The sequence below is a fragment of the Pristiophorus japonicus genome, unplaced genomic scaffold, assembly GCF_044704955.1.
Source record: "Pristiophorus japonicus isolate sPriJap1 unplaced genomic scaffold, sPriJap1.hap1 HAP1_SCAFFOLD_770, whole genome shotgun sequence".
Lineage (NCBI taxonomy): Eukaryota > Metazoa > Chordata > Chondrichthyes > Pristiophoridae > Pristiophorus > Pristiophorus japonicus.
In genome coordinates this window covers 104611-125463 of record NW_027254687.1, presented here as the reverse complement: position 1 = coordinate 125463, position 20853 = coordinate 104611, and the positions used below count along the sequence as shown (strand labels likewise).

The 20853-nt window shown below is 55.9% G+C and overlaps 1 protein-coding gene across 1 annotated transcript in view; it reads left to right on the top strand.

The window, feature by feature from the left end:
* Positions 1-2723: 2723 nt before the first annotated feature.
* Positions 2724-20853, top strand: part of clcf1 (cardiotrophin-like cytokine factor 1) — a 37927-nt gene continuing 19797 nt past the window's right edge. Inside the window, exons 1-2 of the mRNA XM_070874309.1 lie at positions 2724-3026; positions 10992-11113. Of these exons, the coding sequence (XP_070730410.1) occupies positions 3011-3026; positions 10992-11113 (138 nt within the window). The 5' untranslated portion in view covers positions 2724-3010. The remainder of the gene's footprint in view (positions 3027-10991; positions 11114-20853) is intronic.

Genomic DNA, 20853 nt, shown 5'->3' with positions numbered 1-20853 from the left:
ACCGCACGAGACCCCACTCGCTCACTGGGGTTCCCCCCGCTGAACTGCTCCATGAAAAGGGCACTTAAGACAAGGCTCTCGTTGGTCCACCCTGATCTACACGAGCGGGTAGAGAGCAGGCGGCTTCAACAGAATACATATCATCATCGCGCAAATGTGTCACGCGAGATTGAAGTAAACGATCCTGTGTTTGTGTTGAACTATGGACAAGGTCCCAAGTGGATTGCTGGCACTGTTTTGGCCAACGAGGGTGTTTGTGGTCAAACTATTGACTTTGGGGGGGTGGGGGGGGTGAGTGTTGTTATGTATGTAAACCTGTAATTACCATGTCCAACCACCAGAGGGCTTATCCCCTGGAGTCCCAAGCGATCCCACAATCCCTTGGGAGCACCTGTATATAAGGAGGCCTCACAGGCTGGAGAGGCACTCTGCGATCTGTAATAAAGGGCTACGGTCACACCTTACTTTGAGCTTCCAGTATCTAGCCTGACTCTTTATTCAAGACAGAACACCAGCCCTGGGAGTGTTTGATGGGACAGTGTAGAGGGAGCTTTACTCTGTATCTAACCCCGTGCTGTACCTGCCCTGGGAGTGTTTGATGGGACAGTGCAGAGGGAGCTTTACTCTGTATCTAACCCCCTGTACCTGCCCTGGGAGTGTTTGATGGGACAGTGTAGAGGGAGCTTTACTCTGTATCTAACCCCCTGTACCTGCCCTGGGAGTGTTTGATGGGACAGTGTAGAGGGAGCTTTACTCTGTATCTAACCCCCTGTACCTGCCCTGAGAGTGTTTGATGGGACAGTGTAGAGGGAGCTTTACTCTGTATCTAACCCCGTGCTGTACCTGCCCTGGGAGTGTTTGATGGGACAGTGTAGAGGGAGCTTTACTCTGTATCTAACCCGTGCTGTACCTGCCCTGGGAGTGTTTGATGGGGACAGTGTAGAGGGAGCTTTACTCTGTATCTAACCCCCTGTACCTGCCCTGGGAGTGTTTGATGGGACAGTGCAGAGGGAGCTTTACTCTGTATCTAACCCTCTGTACCTGCCCTGGGAGTGTTTGATGGGACAGTGTAGAGGGAGCTTTACTCTGTATCTAACCCCGTGCTGTACCTGCCCTGGGAGTGTTTGATGGGACAGTGTAGAGGGAGCTTTACTCTGTATCTAACCCCGTGCTGTACCTGCCCTGGGAGTGTTTGATGGGACAGTGTAGAGGGAGCTTTACTCCGTATCTAACCCCCTGTACCTGCCCTGGGAGTGTTTGATGGGACAGTGTAGAGGGAGCTTTACTCTGTATCTAACCCCCTGTACCTGCCCCGGGAGTGTTTGACGGGACAGTGTAGAGGGAGCTTTACTCTGTATCTAACCCATGCTGTACCTGACCTGGGAGTTTTTGATGGGACAGTGTAGAGGGAGCTTTACTCTGTATCTAACCCCGTGCTGTACCTGCCCTGGGAGTGTTTGATGGGACAGTGTAGAGGGAGCTTTACTCTGTATCTAACCCTGTGCGGTACCTGCCCTGGGAGTGTTTGATGGGACAGTGTAGAGGGAGCTTTACTCTGTATCTAACCCCGTGCCCTGGGAGTGTTTGATGGGACAGTGTAGAGGGAGCTTTACTCTGTATCTAACCCCGTGCTGTACCTGCCCTGGGAGTGTTTGATGGGACAGTGTAGAGGGAGCTTTACTCTGTATCTAACCCCCTGTACCTGCCCTGGGAGTGTTTGATGGGACAGTGTAGAGGGAGCTTTACTTTGTATCTAACCCCGTGCTGTACCTGCCCTGGGAGTGTTTGATGGGACAGTGTAGAGGGAGCTTTACTCTGTATCTAACCCCATGCTGTACCTGCCCTGGGAGTGTTTGATGGGACAGTGTAGAGGGAGCTTTACTCTGTATCTAACCCGTGCTGTACCTGCCCTGGGAGTGTTTGATGGGGACAGTGTAGAGGGAGCTTTACTCTGTATCTAACCCCCTGTACCTGCCCTGGGAGTGTTTGATGGGACAGTGCAGAGGGAGCTTTACTCTGTATCTAACCCTCTGTACCTGCCCTGGGAGTGTTTGATGGGACAGTGTAGAGGGAGCTTTACTCTGTATCTAACCCCGTGCTGTACCTGCCCTGGGAGTGTTTGATGGGACAGTGTAGAGGGAGCTTTACTCTGTATCTAACCCCGTGCTGTACCTGCCCTGGGAGTGTTTGATGGGACAGTGTAGAGGGAGCTTTACTCCGTATCTAACCCCCTGTACCTGCCCCGGGAGTGTTTGACGGGACAGTGTAGAGGGAGCTTTACTCTGTATCTAACCCATGCTGTACCTGACCTGGGAGTTTTTGATGGGACAGTGTAGAGGGAGCTTTACTCTGTATCTAACCCCGTGCTGTACCTGCCCTGGGAGTGTTTGATGGGACAGTGTAGAGGGAGCTTTACTCTGTATCTAACCCCCTGTACCTGCCCTGGGAGTGTTGGATGGGACAGTGCAGAGGGAGCTTTACTCTGTATCTAACCCCGTGCTGTACCTGCCCTGGGCCGTGAAGTGTTTGCGGCGGTGAATGGGTTAAACTTTGCGCGGAGGGGCGGGGGGGCGAGTTGAATGTATTAAAACCCTGAAGCTGGCTCTGAATGTAGCTCTCCGCCCCCCCCCCTCTCCCTGGCCCCCTTGCTGCAGCCCCCTGGCTCTCCGCCCAGCCTGTGTGCTGTGAGCTGCGTGGACCGAGCTGCACTGCCCGACCTCTCCCCAGCTCCTGGCTTTCCCGAGCCCGCGGATTTGTCACAGCCCCGCCAGTGACCCAGCAACGGGATGGCCTCACAGTGCCGCCACGCTCCCTCGCCCGCTCCCACCATCCCCGCATTCCTGGCCACTCCCAACCTCGGGAGAGTCGGCGCCAGTTAAGGGCTGTCGGGGGAGGTGAGGTCGGGAGCAGGGAAGAATGCGGGGAACGCCACTCTGCCTTGGGGGCGATTGCAAAAACAGGAAGAGTTGTTCAGGAGCCAGGCGTTGTGGATCAGAGGCTGCAGCCAGACATGGAATATATCAACAGTGAGTGCCTCGCGAACCTCTGCACTTGGCTCACTTAACCCTGCGCGAACGCCGCTTGCTCAAGGCTCTCTCCCCCTCCCTGCTTCTCCCCTCTCGCTCCTTCTCCTTGTGCCCGGGCTGCATTCTGTCTCGTCCAGTCAGCAGGTTGTGCGATCGAGTCCCCCACTCCAGAGACAGAAGCACCAACATCGAGGCTGATGCTCCCAGGGCGGTGCTGAGGGAACGCCGCACTGTTGGAGGGGCGGTACTGAGGGAACGCCGCACTGTCGGAGGGGCACTACTGAGGGAGTGCCGCACTGTCGGAGGGGCACTACTGAGGGAGCACCGTACTGCGCTGTCGGAGGGGCAGTACTGAGGGAGCGCCGCACTGTCGGAGGGGCAGTACTGAGGGAGTGCCGCACTGTCGGAGGGGCACTACTGAGGGAGCGCAGCACTGTTGGGTGGGCGGTGCTGAGGGAGCACCGTACTGTCGGAGGGGCAGTACTGAGGGAGCGCCGCACTGTCGGAGGGGCAGTACTGAGGGAGCGCCGCACTGTCGGAGGGGCAGTACTGAGGGAGCGCCGCACTGTCGGAGGGGCAGTACTGAGGGAGGGCCGTACTGCGCTGTCGGAGGGGCACTACTGAGGGAGCACCGTACTGCGCTGTCGGAGGGGCAGTACTGAGGGAGCGCCACACTGTTGGAGGGGCAGTACTGAGGGAGGGCCTTACTGCGCTGTCGGAGGGGCAGTACTGAGGGAGCGCCGTACTGTCGGAGGGGCAGTACTGAGGGAGTGCCGCACTGTCGGAGGTGCAGTACTGAGGGAATGCTGCACTGTCGGAGGGGCAGTACTGAGGGAGTGCCGCACTGTCGGAGGGGCAGTACTGAGGGAGCGCCGTACTGTCGGAGGGGCAGTACTGAGGGAGCGCCGTTGTCGGAGGGGCAGTACTGAGGGAGCCCGGCACGGTCGGAGGGGCGGTACTGAGGGAGCCCCGTACTGTCGGGTGGGCAGTACTGAGGGAGTGCCGCACAGTCGGAGGGGCAGTACTGAGGGAGCGCGGTACTGCGCTGTCGGAGGGGCACTACTGAGGGAGCGCCATACTGCGCTGTCGGAGGGGCACTACTGAGGGAGCACCGTACTGTCAGAGGGGCAGTACTGAGGGAGCACCGTACTGCGCTGTCGGAGGGGCAGTACTGAGGGAGCGCCATACTGCGCTGTCGGAGGGGCACTACTGAGGGAGCACCGTACTGTCGGAGGGGCAGTACTGAGGGAGCGCCGCACTGTCGGAGGGGCAGTACTGAGGGAGCATCCCACTGTCGGAGGGGCAGTACTGAGGGAGTGCCGCACTGTCGGAGGGGCAGTACTGAGGGAGCTTCCCACTGTCGGAGGGGCAGTACTGAGGGAGTGCCGCACTGTCGGAGGGGCAGTACTGAGGGAGTTCCGCACTGTTGGAGGGGCAGCACTGAGGGAGTGCCACACTGTCGGAGGGGCAGTACTGAGGGAGTGCCGCACAGTCGGAGGGGCAGTACTGAGGGAGTGCCGCACAGTCGGGGGGGCAGTACTGAGGGAGTGCCGCACAGTCGGAGGGGCAGTACTGAGGGAGCGCCGCACAGTCGGGGGGGCAGTACTGAGGGAGTGCCGCACTGTCGGAGGGGCAGTACTGAGGGAGTGCCACACTGTTGGAGGGGCAGCGCTGAGGGAGCGCCGCACTGTCGGAGGGGCAGTACTGAGGGAGCGCCGCACTGTCGGAAGGGCAGTACTGAGGGAGTGCCACACTGTCGGAGGGGCGGTACTGAGGGAGCACCGCACTGTCGGAGGGGCAGTACTGAGGGAGCGCCGCACTGTCGGAGGGGCAGTACTGAGGGAGCGCCGCACTGTCGGAAGGGCAGTACTGAGGGAGCGCCGCACTGTCGGAGTGGCGGTGCTGAGAGAGTGCCGCACTGTCGGAGGGGCAGTACTGAGGGAGTGCTGCACTGTCGGAGGGGTAGTACTGAGGGAGCGCCGTACTGTCGGAGGGGCAGTACTGAGGGAGTGCCGCACTGTCGGAGGGGCAGTACTGAGGGAGCACCGCACTGTCGGAGGGGCAGTACTGAGGGAGTGCCGCACTGTCGGAGGGGCAGTACTGAGGGAGCACCGCACTGTCGGAGGGGCAGTACTGAGGGAGTGCCGCACTGTCGGAGGGGTAGTACTGAGGGAGCGCCGTACTGTCGGAGGGGCAGTACTGAGGGAGTGCCGCACTGTCGGAGGGGCAGTACTGAGGGAGCGCCGTACTGTCGGAGGGGCAGTACTGAGGGAGTGCCGCACTGTCGGAGGGGCAGTATTGAGGGAGTGCCGCACTGTCGGAGGGACAGTACTGAGGGAGCGCCGTACTGTCGGACGGGCAGTACTGAGGGAGCCCTGCATTGTCGGAGGGGCAGTACTGAGGGAGTGCCGCACTGTCGGAGGGGCGGTGCTGAGGGAGCGTCGCACTGTCGGAAGGGCAGTACTGAGGGAGTGCCGCACTGTCGGAGGGGCGGTGCTGAGGGAGCGCCGCACTGTCGGATGGGCAGGACTGAGGGAGTGCCGCAGTGTCGGAGGGGCAGTACTGAGGGAGCACCGTACTGCGCTGTCGGAGGGGCAGTACTGAGGGAGTGCCGCACTGTCGGAGGGGTAGTACTGAGGGAGCGCCGTACTGTCGGAGGGGCAGTACTGAGGGAGTGCCGCACTGTCGGAGGGGCAGTACTGAGGGAGCGCCGTACTGTCGGAGGGGCAGTACTGAGGGAGTGCCGCACTGTCGGAGGGGCAGTATTGAGGGAGTGCCGCACTGTCGGAGGGACAGTACTGAGGGAGCGCCGTACTGTCGGACGGGCAGTACTGAGGGAGCCCTGCATTGTCGGAGGGGCAGTACTGAGGGAGTGCCGCACTGTCGGAGGGGCGGTGCTGAGGGAGCGTCGCACTGTCGGAAGGGCAGTACTGAGGGAGTGCCGCACTGTCGGAGGGGCGGTGCTGAGGGAGCGCCGCACTGTCGGATGGGCAGGACTGAGGGAGTGCCGCAGTGTCGGAGGGGCAGTACTGAGGGAGCACCGTACTGCGCTGTCGGAGGGGCAGTACTGAGGGAGCACTGTACTGCACTGTCGGAGGGGCACTACTGAGGGAGCGCCGCACTGTCGGAGGGGCAGTACTGAGGGAGCATCCCACTGTGGGAGGGGCAGTACTGAGGGAGTGCCGCACTGTCGGAGGGGCAGTACTGAGGGAGTGCCTCACTGTCGGAGGGGCGGTGCTGAGGGAGCGCCGCACTGTCGGAAGGGCAGTACTGAGGGAGTGCTGCACTGTCGGAGGGGCAGTACTGAGGGAGCGCCGCACTGTCGGAGGGGCAGTACTGAGGGAGCGCCGCACTGTCGGAGGGGCAGTACTGAGGGAGTGCCGCACTGTCGGAGGGGCAGTACTGGGGGAGTGCCGCACTGTCGGAGGGGCAGTACTGAGGGAGTGCCGCACTGTCGGAGAGGCAGTACAGAGGGAGCGCCGCACTGTCGGAGGGGCAGTACTGAGGGAGTGCCGCACTGTCGGAGAGGCAGTACTGAGGGAGCGCCGCACTGTCGGAGGGGCGGTACTTAGGGTGTGTTCCACTGTCGGAGGGGCAGTACTGGGGGAGTGCCGCACTGTCGGAGGGGCAGTACTGGGGGAGTGCCGCACTGTCAGAGGTGCCGTCTTTCGGATGAGACATTTAACCCGAAGCCCTGTCTGCTTCTCTCAGGTGGATGTAAAAGGTCCCGGGGCACTATTCCTAAGAAGCCTCGGGCGTTATCCTCGGTGACCTGGGGCCACTATTTATCTCTCAATATACATAACAAAAACAGATTATCTGGGTCATTATCACATTGCTGTGTGTGGGAGCTTGCTGTGCACAAATTGGCTGCTGCGTTTCCCACAATGCAACAGTGACCACACTCCAAAAAGTGCTTCATTGGCTGTAAAGCGCTTTGGGACGTCCGGTGGTCATGAAAGGGGCTATATAAATGAAAGACTTTCGTCTTTCAAATTCTCCCGCTCTCTTTCTGAACACTCTGGTAAAGCTGTTGACCCAGTTTAGCAAAGGTATTCAGGGAAATGAGGTGTGTGCAGTGAGGTCACAGATTACCGGAATCTGTCGAAATGGTGGAACTGGCTGGAGGGACGGCAAGGCCTCCCGCTGTTCCCATGTACAGATCAGCCGTGATCTGATTGAATGGGGGAACTGTCCCGAGGGGCAATGGCTGAGTCCTGTTCCTATGTTCCTCTGCCTCTGTCGTCTGTAGTTTAACCTGTGCATCGAACAATCGAACGACTAGCATCTAATCGAGGGATTCGGGGGGTTTATATCTAGAATAACAGACACCCGGGAGTGAGTTACAGGCTGCAATCTAATCGAGGGGTTCGGGGGGTTTATATATAGAATAACAGATACCCGGGAGTGAGTTACAGGCTGGAATCTAATCGAGGGGTTCGGGCTTTATATATAGAATAACAGATACCCGGGAGTGAGTTACAGACTGGAATCTAATCGAGGGGTTCGGGGGGGGGGTTATATATAGAATAACAGATACCCGGGAGTGAGTTACAGGCTGGAATCTAATCGAGGGGTTCGGGGGGTTTATATATAGAATAACCGATACCCGGGAGTGAGTTGCAGGCTGGAATCTAATCGAGGGGTTCGGGGGGTTTATATATAGAATAACAGATACCCGGGAGTGAGTTACAGGCTGGAATCTAATCGAGGGGTTCGGGGGGTTTATATATAGAATAACCGATACCCGGGAGTGAGTTGCAGGCTGGAATCTAATCGAGGGGTTCGGGGGGGTTTATATATAGAATAACAGATACCCGGGAGTGAGTTACAGGCTGGAATCTAATCGAGAGGTTCGGGGGGTTTATATATAGAATAACAGACACCCGGGAGTGAGTTACAGGCTGGAATCTAATCGAAGGGTTCGGGGGGTTTATATATAGAATAACAGATACCTGGGAGTGAGTTACAGGCTGGAATCTAATCGAGGGGTTCGGGGGGTTTATATATAGAATAACAGATACCCGGGAGTGAGTTACAGGATGAAATCTAATCGAGGGGTTCGGGGGGTTTATATATAGAATAACAGATACCCGGGAGTGAATTACAGGCAGGAATCTAATCGAGGGGTTCGGGGGTTTATATATAGAATAACAGATACCCGGGAGTGAGTTTCAGGCTGCAATCTAATCGAGGGGTTCGGGCGTTTATATATAGAATAACAGATACCCGGGAGTGAGTTACAGGCTGGAATCTAATCGAGGGGTTCGAGGGTTTATATGTAGAATAACCAATACCCGGGAGTGAGTTACAGGCTGGAATCTAATCGAGGGGTTCGGGGGGTTTATATATAGAATAACAGATACCCGGGAGTGAGTTACAGACTGGAATCTAATCGAGGGGTTCGGGGGGTTTATATATAGAATAACAGATACCCGGGAGTGAGTTACAGGCTGGAATCGACACAATCGCACCTACCCGATGACAGCAATTCTTCACTCTGTCAGTGCGTGGGCATCAGCTCATTGAGACCGACATCCTCACATTCCAGAAATCATGTCCTGACTTGTCTCGAGTTCCAAGTATTCGGTAATTGGCATTGTAGATCCTGAATAAACAGTGACTCTGTACAGTTACAGTGAGTAATCCTTACCCTGAAGAAACAGTGACTCTGTACAGTTACACAGTGAGTGACCCTTACCCTGAATAAACAGTGACTCTGTACAGTTACACAGTGAGTGACCCTTACCCTGAATAAACAGTGACTCTGTACAGTTACACAGTGAGTGACCCTTACCCTGAATAAACAGTGACTCTGTACAGTTACACAGTGAGTGACCCTTACCCTGAATAAACAGTGACTCTGTACAGTTACAGTGAGTGACCCTTACCCTGCTCTCTAAACAGTGACTCTGTACAGTCACAGTGAGTAATCCTTACCCTGAATAAACAGTGACTCTGTACAGTCACAGTGAGTAATCCTTACCCTGAATAAACAGTGACTCTGTACAGTTACACAGTGAGTGACCCTTACCCTGAATAAACAGTGACTCTGTACAGTTACAGTGAGTAATCCTTACCCTGAATAAACAGTGACTCTGTACAGTTACACAGTGAGTGACCCTTACCCTGAATAAACAGTGACTCTGTACAGTTACAGTGAGTAATCCTTACCCTGAATAAACAGTGACTCTGTACAGTTACACAGTGAGTGACCCTTACCCTGAATAAACAGTGACTCTGTACAGTTACAGTGAGTGACCCTTACCCTGAATAAACAGTGACTCTGTACAGTTACACAGTGAGTGACCCTTACCCTGAATAAACAGTGACTCTGTACAGTTACACAGTGAGTGACCCTTACCCTGAATAAACAGTGACTCTGTACAGTTACAGTGAGTGACCCTTACCCTGAATAAACAGTGACTCTGTACAGTTACACAGTGAGTGACCCTTACCCTGAATAAACAGTGACTCTGTAAAGTTACACAGTGAGTGACCCTTACCCTGAATAAACAGTGACTCTGTAAAGTTACACAGTGAGTGACCCTTACCCTGAATAAACAGTGACTCTGTAAAGTTACACAGTGAGTGACCCTTACCCTGAATAAACAGTGACTCTGTAACGTTACACAGTGAGTGACCCTTACCCTGAATAAACAGTGACTCTGTACAGTTACAGTGAGTGACCCTTACCCTGAATAAACAGTGACTCTGTAAAGTTACACAGTGAGTGACCCTTACCCTGAATAAACAGTGACTCTGTACAGTTACACAGTGAGTGACCCTTACCCTGAATAAACAGTGACTCTGTACAGTTACAGTGAGTGACCCTTACCCTGAATAAACAGTGACTCTGTAACGTTACACAGTGAGTGACCCTTACCCTGAATAAACAGTGACTCTGCAAAGTTACACAGTGAGTGACCCTTACCCTGAATAAACAGTGACTCTGTACAGTTACAGTGAGTGACCCTTACCCTGAATAAACAGTGACTCTGTAACGTTACACAGTGAGTGACCCTTACCCTGAATAAACAGTGACTCTCTACAGTTACAGTGAGTGACCCTTACCCTGCTCTATAAACAGTGACTCTCTACAGTTACAGTGAGTGACCCTTACCCTGCTCTATAAACAGCTCCAGTGCACCAGTGCAGCCTTCGGCCTCCTGAGGAAAAGTGTTTGAAGACCAGGCCCTCAAATCCACCACCAAGCTCATGGTCTACAGGGCTGTAGTGATACCCGCCCTCCTGTATGGCTCAGAGACATGGACCATGTACAGTAGACACCTCCAGTCGCTGGAGAAATACCACCAACGATGTCTCCGCAAGATCCTGCAAATCCCCCGGGAGGACAGACGCACCAACGTTAGCGTCCTCGACCAGGCCCAACATCCCCAGCATCGAAGCACTGACCACACTCGACCAGCTCCGCTGGGCAGGGCCACATTGTCCGCATGTCCCCCAGACACGAGACTCCCCAAAGCAAGCGCTCTACTCGGAACTCCTTCACGGCAAACGGGCCAAAGGTGGGCAGAGGAAACGTTACAAGGGACCACCCTCAAAGCCCCTCCCTGATATAAAGTGCAACATCCCCACCGACACCTGGGAGTCCCTGGGCCCAAAGACCAGTCCGCCCTCAGTGGAGGAAGTGCATCCGGGAGGGCGCTGAGCACCTCGAGTCTCGTCGCCGAGAGCGCGCAGAAACCAAGCGCAGGCAGCGGAAGGAGCGTGCGGCAAACCAGTCCCACCCTCCCCTTCCCTCAACGTCTGTCTGTCCCACCTGTGACAGGGACTGTGGCTCCCCGTATTGGGCTGTTCAGTCACCTCAGGACTCGTGTTAAGAGTGGAAGCAAGTCTTCCTCGATCCCGAGGGACTGCCAATGATGATGGGGATGATGAGCAGAGGTAAGCGCCCTCTCGCCTGTTGGCACTGACCATTTTCCTTCTCTTCATCCGCTGCAGATTCCCACTTGCCCCGGGTCCTGACCCGCTCCATGTCGAGGAATGTTTCAGCCATCACTCACAGGACGTACAAGTTGGTCCTGGAGCTGAGACGGCGTTCTGAGCGTCTCGTGGACCTATATGTGAGTGCGCCTGTTCTGTCACTGCATCACTGTCTGTGTCCCCATCTGACTGGCGCAAAAGTCCCACCGCCATCCCCCTCTTCTCTCAGACGCCCGGTTTGAATCTGATAGAATCATCAAACGATACAGAGAAACGTAGACAATAGGTGCAGGAGCAGGCCATTCGGCCCTTCGAGCCTGCACCACCATTCAATAAGATCATGGCTGATCATTCACCTCAGTACCCCATTCCTGCTTTCTCTCCATACCCCTTGATCCCTTTAGCCGTAAGGGCCACATCTAACTCCCTCTTGAATATATCTAACGAACTGGCCCCAACAACTTTCTGCAGTAGAGAATTCCACAGGTTCACAATTCTCTGAGTGAAGAAGTTTCTCCTCATCTCGGTCCTAAATGGCTTACCCCTTATCCTTAGACTGTGTGACCCCTGGTTCTGGACTTCCCCAACATCGGGAACATTCTTCCTGCATCTAACCTGTCCAGTCCCATCAGAATTGTACATGTTTCGATGAGGTCCCCTCTCATCCTTCTAAACTCCAGTGAATATAAGCCTAGTCGATCCAGTCTTTCTTGATATGTCAGTCCTGCCGTCCCGGGAATCAGTCTGGTGAACCTTCGCTGCACTCCCTCAATAGCAAGAATGTCCTTCCTCAGATTAGGAAAAACTGAACATAATATTTAAGGTGTGGCCTCACCAAGGCCCTGTACAACTGCAGCAAGACCTCCCTGCTCCTATACTCAAATCCCCTCGCTATGAAGGCCAACATACCATTTGCTTTCTTCACCGCCTGCTGTACCTGCATGCCAACCTTCAATGACTGATGTACCATGACACTCAGGTCTCGTTGCACCTCCCCTTTTCCGAATCTGTCACCATTCAGATAATATTCTGCCTTCCTGTTTTTGCCCCCAAAATGGATAACCTCACATTTATCCACATTATACTGCATCTGCCATGCATTTTCCCACTCACCTAACCTGTCCAAGTCGCCCTGCAGCCTCATAGCATCCTCCTCACAGCTCACACCGCCACCCAGCTTAGTGTCATCTGCAAACTTGGAGAATATTACACTCCATACAGAACAGATGGAGGCCATTCCGCCCATTGTGGCTTTTTGGTAGAGCTATTGAACTAGTCCCACTCGCCCCTGCTCTGTCCCTGTCGCCCTGTGACGTTTTCCCCGTCAAGTATTGATCCAATTAGCTTTCGAAAGTCACTATTGAATCTGTGTCCACCGCCCTTTCAGGCAGCGCGTTCCAGATCACAATAACTCGCTGCGTAGAAACATTCTTCTCATCTACACCCTCTGGTTCTGTTGCCAGTCACCTTAAATCTGTGTCTCTCTGGTTACCCATCCTCCGACACTGGGAACTGTTTCTCGTGGTTTACTCTGGCCGAACCCCTCGTGATTTTGAACCCCTCGATCAAATCTCCCCTTTAACCTTCTCTGCTCCGAGGAGAACAACCCCAGCTTCTCCAGTCTCCCCATGTAACCGAAGTCCCTCATCCCCTGGAACCATTCTGGTCAATCTCCTCTGCACCCTCTCCAAGGTCGCCACATCCTTCCGAAAGTGCAGGGCCCAGAATTGGACACAATACTCCAGCTGGAGCCTCGCCAATGTTTTATGCAAGTTTAGCAATAACTGCCTTGCTTCGGTGCTCGATGTCTTTAGTTATTAAACCAAGGATCCCATGTGCATTTTTAAGATCCTTCTCAACTTAGTATGCAGGTACAGCAAGTGATCAGGAAGGCCAATGGTATCTTGGCCTTTATTGCAAAGGGGATGCAGTATATAAGCAGGGAGGTCTTGCTACAGTTACACAGGGTATCAGTGAGGCCACACCTGGAGTACTGCGTGCAGTTTTGGTCTCCGTATTTACGAAAGGATATACTTGCTTTGGAGGCAGTTCAGAGAAGGTTCACTCGGTTGATTCCGGGGATGAGGGGGTTGACTTATGAGGAAAGGTTGAGCAGGTTAGGCCTCTACTCATTGGAGTTCAGAAGAATGAGAGGTGACCTTATCGAGATTAAGAGGGGGCTTATATAAGATAATGAGGGGGCTTGACAAGGTGGATGCAGAGAGGATGTTTCCACTGATGGGGGGAGACTAGAACTAGGGGGCACGGTCTTAGAATAAGGGGCCGCCTATTTAAAACGGAGAGGAGGAGGAATTTCTTCTCTCAGAGGGTTGTAAACCTGTGGAATTCGCTGCCTCAGAGAGCTGGGACATTGAATAAAGTTAAGGCAGTTTCTTAACCGATAAGGGAATAAGGGGTTATGGGGAAGTGGAGCTGAGTCCATGATCGGATCAGCCATGATCGTATTGAATGGCGGAGCAGGCTCGAGGGGCCATATGGCCCACTCCTGCTCCTATTTCTTATGTAACCTGTCCTGCCATTTTCAAACAGTTATGCACACAAGCCCCCAGGTCTCTCTGTTCCTGCACCCCCCCTGTAAAATTGCACCGTTGACTTTATGTTGCCTCTCCCTCATTAATTCCTACCCAACATGAATCACGGCACTCTTTCCTGAGTTGAACTGCATTTGCCATGCGGTTGCCCATGTCACCGGTCTGACTGTGTCCTTTGACAGTCTGTTGCTGTCCTCCTCGCTGTTTATTACGTTTCCGAGTTATACGTCGACTGCAGGCTTTGGAATTGTGCCCTGTGTACCCAACTCCAGGTCATTAATACATATTAAAAAGAGCAGAGTTCCCAAACCCTCCAGTCCGTGCACCGCTACTCGCTGGTTACAGTCGGCAACCAATTGCGTATCCATGCTCCCACTGCCCCGGATAAACCCCCTTGGTTTTAATTTTGCCAACGGGTCGATGATGTGGTACATTTGTCAAACTCCCTCAGAAAGTCCATATACACCGCATCCGCCACACTGCACTCAGCAACCCTTGCCGTCACTCCAGCAAAGCATTCAATCGGCTGAGCCAAACACCATCGACCTTGAACAAATCCCTGCCCGCTTTCATTCATCAGCCCGTCCTTTTCCAAATATCGATTCATTGCTGTCTCGATCAATACCTCTCCGCTGGATCTCCTTCCACCAATCCCTCCACTTGAAAATTATCGTCCTTGCTTTCAAATCTCACCACAAACATCGGCACTCCCAATCTCTGTAACCTCCTCCAGTCCCGACACCCACCCTATCTCTGTAACCTCCTCCAGCCACTACACCCCTCCCTATCTCTGTAACCTCCTCCAGCCACTACACCCCTCCCTATCTCTGTAACCTCCTCCAGCCCCTACACCCCTCCCTATCTCTGTAACCTCCTCCAGTCCCCACACCCCTCCCAATCTCTGTAACCTCCTCCAGTCCCCACACCCCTCCCAATCTCTGTAACCTCCTCCAGCCCCTACACCCCTCCCTATCTCTGTAACCTCCTCCAGTCCCTACACCCCTCCCTATCTCTGTAACCTCCTCCAGTCCCCACACCCCTCCCAATCTCTGTAACCTCCTCCAGCCCCTCCCTATCTCTGTAACCTCCTCCAGCCCCCACACCCCTCCCTATCTCTGTAACCCCCTCCAGCCCCTACACCCCTCTGTATCTCTGTAACCTCCTCCAGCCCCGACACCCCCTCCCTATCTCTGTAACCTCCTCCAGTCCCCACACCCCTCCCTATCTCTGTAACCTCCTCCAGTCCCTACACCCCTCCCAATCTCTGTAACCTCCTCCAGTCCCCACACCCCCTCCCAATCTCTGTAACCTCCTCCAGCCCCTACACCTCTCCCTATCTCTGTAACCTCCTCCAGTCCCCACACCCCTCCCAATCTCTGTAACCTCCTCCAGCCCCTACACCCCTCCCTATCTCTGTAACCTCCTCCAGCCCCTACACCCCTCCCTATCTCTGTCACCTCCTCCAGCCCCTACACCCGTCCCTATCTCTGTAACCTCCTCCAGCCCCTACACCCCTCCCTATCTCTGTCACCTCCTCCAGCCCCTACACCCCTCCCTATCGCTGTAACCTCCTCCAGCCTCTACACCCCTCCCTATCTCTGTAACCTCCTCCAGACCCTACACTCCTCCTTATCTCTGTAACCCCCTCCAGCCCCTACACCCCTCTGTATCTCTGTAACCTCCTACAGCCCATGCACCCCTCCCTAGCTCTGTAATATCCTCCAACCCCTACACCCCTCCCTATCTCTGTAACCTCCTCCAGCCCCTACACCCCTCCCTATCTCTGTAACCCCCTCCAGCCCCTACATCCCTCTGTATCTCTGTAACCTCCTCCAGCCCCTACACCCCTCCCTATCTCTGTAACCTCCTCCAGCCCTACACCCCTCCCTATCTCTGTAACCTCCTCCAGCCCCTACACCCCTCCCTATCTCTGTAACCCCCTCCAGCCCCTACACCCGTCCCAATCTCTGTAACCTTCTCCAGCCCCGACACCCCTCCGTATCTCTGTAACCCCCTCCAGCCCCTACACCCCTCCCTAGCTCTGTAACCTCCTCCAGCCCCTACACCCCTCCCTATCTCTGTAACCCCCTCCAGCCCCTACACCCGTCCCAATCTCTGTAACCTTCTCCAGCCCCTACAACCCTCCGTATCTCTGTAACCGCCTCCAGCTCCTACACCCTCCCTATCTCTGTAACCTCCTCCAGCCCCTCGACCCCACCCTATCTCTGTAATCTCCTCCAGCCCCTACACCCCTCCCTATCTCTGTAACCTCCTCCAGCCCCGACAGCCCTCTGTATCTCTGTAACCTCCTCCAGCCCCTACACCCCTCCCAATCTCTGTAACCTTCTCCAGCCCCTACACTCCTCCCTATCTCTGTAACATCCTCCAGCCCCTACACCCCTCCCGATCTCTGTAACCCCCTCCAGCCCCTACACCCCTCCCTATCTCTGTAACCTCCTCCAGCCCCTACACCCCTCACTATCTCTGTAACCTCCTCCAGCCCCTACACCCCTCCCTATCTCTGTAACCTCCTCCAGCCCCCACTCCCCTCCCAATCTCTGTAACCTCCTCCAGCCCCGACACCCGATCTCTGTAACCTCCTCCAGTCCCCACACCCCCTCCCAATCTTTGTAACCTCCTCCAGCCCCCACACCGCCTCCCAATCTCTGTAACCTCCTCCAGCTCCTACACCCTCCCTATCTCTGTAACCTCCTCCAGCCCCTACACCCCTCCCTATCTATGTAACCTCCTCCAGCCAGTACACCGCTCCCTATCTCTGTCACCTCCTCCAGCCCCGACACCCCTCCCTATCGCTGTAACCTCCTCCAGTCTCTACACCCCTCCCTATCTATGTAACCTCCTCCAGCCTCTACACCCCTCCCTATCTCTGTCACCTCCTCCAGCCCCTACACCCCTCCCTATCGCTGTAACCTCCTCCAGCCTCTACACCCCTCCCTATCTCTGTAACCTCCTCCAGACCCTACACTCCTCCTTATCTCTGTAACCTCCTCCAGCCCCTACACCCCTCCCTATCTCTGTAACCCCCTCCAGCCCCTACATCCCTCTGTATCTCTGTAACCTCCTCCAGCCCCTACACCCCTCCCTATCTCTGTAACCTCCTCCAGCCCTACACCCCTCCCTATCTCTGTAACCTCCTCCAGCCCCTACACCCCTCCCTATCTCTGTAACCCCCTCCAGCCCCTACACCCGTCCCAATCTCTGTAAGCTTCTCCAGCCCCTACACCCCTCCGTATCTCTGTAACCCCCTCCAGCCCCTACACCCCTCCCTAGCTCTGTAACCTCCTCCAGCCCCTACACCCCTCCCTATCTCGGTAACCCCCTCCAGCTCCTACACCCTCCCTATCTCTGTAACCTCCTCCAGCCCCTCGACCCCTCTGTATCTCTGTAACCTCCTCCAGCCACTACACCCATCCCTATTTCTGTAACCCCCTCCAGCCCTACGCCCCTCCCGATCTCTGTAACCCCCTCCAGCCCTACACCCCTCACTATCTCTGTAACCTCCTCCAGCCCCTACACCCCTCCCTATCTCTGTAGTCTCCTCCAGCCCCTACACCCCTCCCTAGCTCTGTAATCTCCTCCAGCCCCTACACCCTCCCTATCTCTGTAACCTCCTCCAGCCCCTACACCCCTCCCTATCTCTGTAACCTCCTCCAGCCCGTACACCCCTCCCTATCTCTGTAACCTCCTCCAGCCCCTACACCCCTCCCTATCTCTGTAACCTCCTCCAGTCCCCACACCCCTCCCTATCTCTGTAACCTCCTCCAGCCCCCACACCCCTCCCTATCTCTGTAACCTCCTCCAGTCCCCACACCCCTCCCTATCTCTGTAACCTCCTCCAGTCCCCACACCCCTCCCTATCTCTGTAACCTCCTCCAGTCCCCACACCCCTCCCTATCTCTGTAACCTCCTCCAGCCCCCACACCCCTCCCTATCTCTGTAACCTCCTCCAGTCCCCACACCCCTCCCTATCTCTGTAACCTCCTCCAGTCCCCACACCCCTCCCTATCTCTGTAACCTCCTCCAGTCCCCACACCCCTCCCTATCTCTGTAACCTCCTCCAGTCCCCACACCCCTCCCTATCTCTGTAACCCCCTCCAGCCCCTACACCCCTCCCTATCTCTGTAACTTCCTCCAGCCCCTACACCCCTCCCAATCTCTGTAACCTCCTCCAGCCCCTACACCCCTCCCTATCTCTGTAACCTCCTCCAGCCCCTACACCCCTCCCAATCTCTGTAACCTCCTCCAGCCCCTACACCCCTCCCTATCTCTGTAACCTCCTCCAGCCCCGACACCCTCTCCCTATCTCTGTAACCTCTTCCAGCCCCTACACCCCTCCCTATCTCTGTAACCTCCTCCAGCCTCTACACCCCTCCGTATCTCTAACCTCATCCAGCCCCTACACCCCTCCCTATCTCTGTAACCTCCTCCAGCCCCTACACCCCTCCCTATCTCTGTAACCTCCTCCAGCCCCTACACCCCTCCCTATCTATGTAACCTCCTCCAGCCACTACACCGCTCCCTATCTCTGTCACCTCCTCCAGCCCCTACACCCCTCCCTATCGCTGTAACCTCCTCCAGTCTCTACACCCCTCCCTATCTATGTAACCTCCTCCAGCCTCTACACCCCTCCCTATCTCTGTCACCTCCTCCAGCCCCTACACCCCTCCCTATCGCTGTAACCTCCTCCAGCCTCTACACCCCTCCCTATCTCTGTAACCTCCTCCAGACCCTACACTCCTCCTTATCTCTGTAACCCCCTCCAGCCCCTACACCCCTCTGTATCTCTGTAACCTCCTACAGCCCATGCACCCCTCCCTAGCTCTGTAATATCCTCCAACCCCTACACCCCTCCCTATCTCTGTAACCTCCTCCAGCCCCTACACCCCTCCCTATCTCTGTAACCCCCTCCAGCCCCTACATCCCTCTGTATCTCTGTAACCTCCTCCAGCCCCTACACCCCTCCCTATCTCTGTAACCTCCTCCAGCCCTACACCCCTCCCTATCTCTGTAACCTCCTCCAGCCCCTACACCCCTCCCTATCGCTGTAACCCCCTCCAGCCCCTACACCCGTCCCAATCTCTGTAACCTTCTCCAGCCCCTACACCCCTCCGTATCTCTGTAACCCCCTCCAGCCCCTACACCCCTCCCTAGCTCTGTAACCTCCTCCAGCCCCTACACCCCTCCCTATCTCTGTAACCTCCTCCAGCCCCTACACCCCTCACTATCTCTGTAACCTCCTCCAGCCCCTACACCCCTCCCTATCTCTGTAACCTCCTCCAGCCCCCACACCCCCTCCCAATCTCTGTAACCTCCTCCAGCCCCGACACCCGATCTCTGTAACCTCCTCCAGTCCCCACACCCCCTCCCAATCTCTGTAACCTCCTCCAGCCCCCACACCGCCTCCCAATCTCTGTAACCTCCTCCAGCCCCTACACCCCTCCCTATCTCTGTAACCTCCTCCAGCCTCTACACCCCTCCGTATCTCTAACCTCATCCAGCCCCTACACCCCTCCCTATCTCTGTAACCTCCTCCAGCCCCTACACCCCTCCCTATCTATGTAACCTCCTCCAGCCAGTACACCGCTCCCTATCTCTGTCACCTCCTCCAGCCCCTACACCCCTCCCTATCGCTGTAACCTCCTCCAGTCTCTACACCCCTCCCTATCTATGTAACCTCCTCCAGCCTCTACACCCCTCCCTATCTCTGTCACCTCCTCCAGCCCCTACACCCCTCCCTATCGCTGTAACCTCCTCCAGCCTCTACACCCCTCCCTATCTCTGTAACCTCCTCCAGACCCTACACTCCTCCTTATCTCTGTAACCCCCTCCAGCCCCTACACCCCTCTATATCTCTGTAACCTCCTACAGCCCATGCACCCCTCCCGAGCTCTGTAATATCCTCCAGCCCCTACACCCCTCCCTATCTCTGTAACCGCCTCCAGCCCCTACACCCCTCCCTATCTCTGTAACCCCCTCCAGCCCCTACATCCCTCTGTATCTCTGTAACCTCCTCCAGCCCCTACACCCCTCCCTATCTCTGTAACCTCCTCCAGCCCTACACCCCTCCCTATCTCTGTAACCTCCTCCAGCCCCTACACCCCTCCCTATCTCTGTAACCCCCTCCAGCCCCTACACCCGTCCCAATCTCTGTAAGCTTCTCCAGCCCCTACACCCCTCCGTATCTCTGTAACCCCCTCCAGCCCCTACACCCCTCCCTAGCTCTGTAACCTCCTCCAGCCCCTACACCCCTCCCTATCTCTGTAACCCCCTCCAGCTCCTACACCCTCCCTATCTCTGTAACCTCCTCCAGCCCCTCGACCCCTCCCTATCTCTGTAATCTCCTCCAGCCCCTACACCCCTCCCTATCTCTGTAACCTCCTCCAGCCCCGACAGCCCTCTGTATCTCTGTAACCTCCTCCAGACCCGACACCCCTCCCAATCTCTGTAACCTTCTCCAGCCCCTACACTCCTCCCTATCTCTGTAACCTCCTCCAGCCCCTACACCCCTCCCGATCTCTGTAACCCCCTCCAGCCCCTACACACCTCCCTATCTCTGTAACCCCCTCCAGCCCCTACACCACTCTGTATCTCTGTAACCTCCTCCAGCCCCTACACCCCTCCCTATCTCTGTAACCCCCTCCAGCCCCAACACCCCTCCCTATCTCCGTAACCTCCTCCAGCCCCTACACCCCTCCCTATCTCTGTAACCTCCTCCAGCCCCTACACCCCTCCCTATCTCTGTAACCACCTCCAGCCCCTACACCCCTCCCTATCTCCGTAACCCCCTCCAGCCCCTACATCTCCCTATCTCCGTAACCACCTCCAGCCCCTACACCCCTCCATATCTCTATCACCTCCTGCAGCCCCTACACCCCTCACTATCTCTGTAACCTCCCCCAGCCTCTACACCCCTCCCTATCTCTGTAACCTCCTCCAGCCCCTACACCCCTCCCTATCTCTGTAACCCCTTCCAGCCCCTACACCCCTCTGTATCTCTGTAACCCCCTCCAGCCCTACGCCCCTCCCGATCTCTGTAACCCCCTCCAGCCCTACACCCCTCACTATCTCTGTAACCTCCTCCAGCCCCTACACTCCTCCCTATCTCTGTAACCTCCTCCAGCCCCTACACCCCTCTGTATCTCTATAACCTGCTCCAGCCCCTACACCCCTCCCTATCTCTGTAACCCCCTCCAGCCCCTACACCACTCTGTATCTCTGTAACCTCCTCCAGCCCCTACACCCCTCCCTATCTCTGTAACCCCCTCCAGCCCCAACACCCCTCCCTATCTCCGTAACCTCCTCCAGCC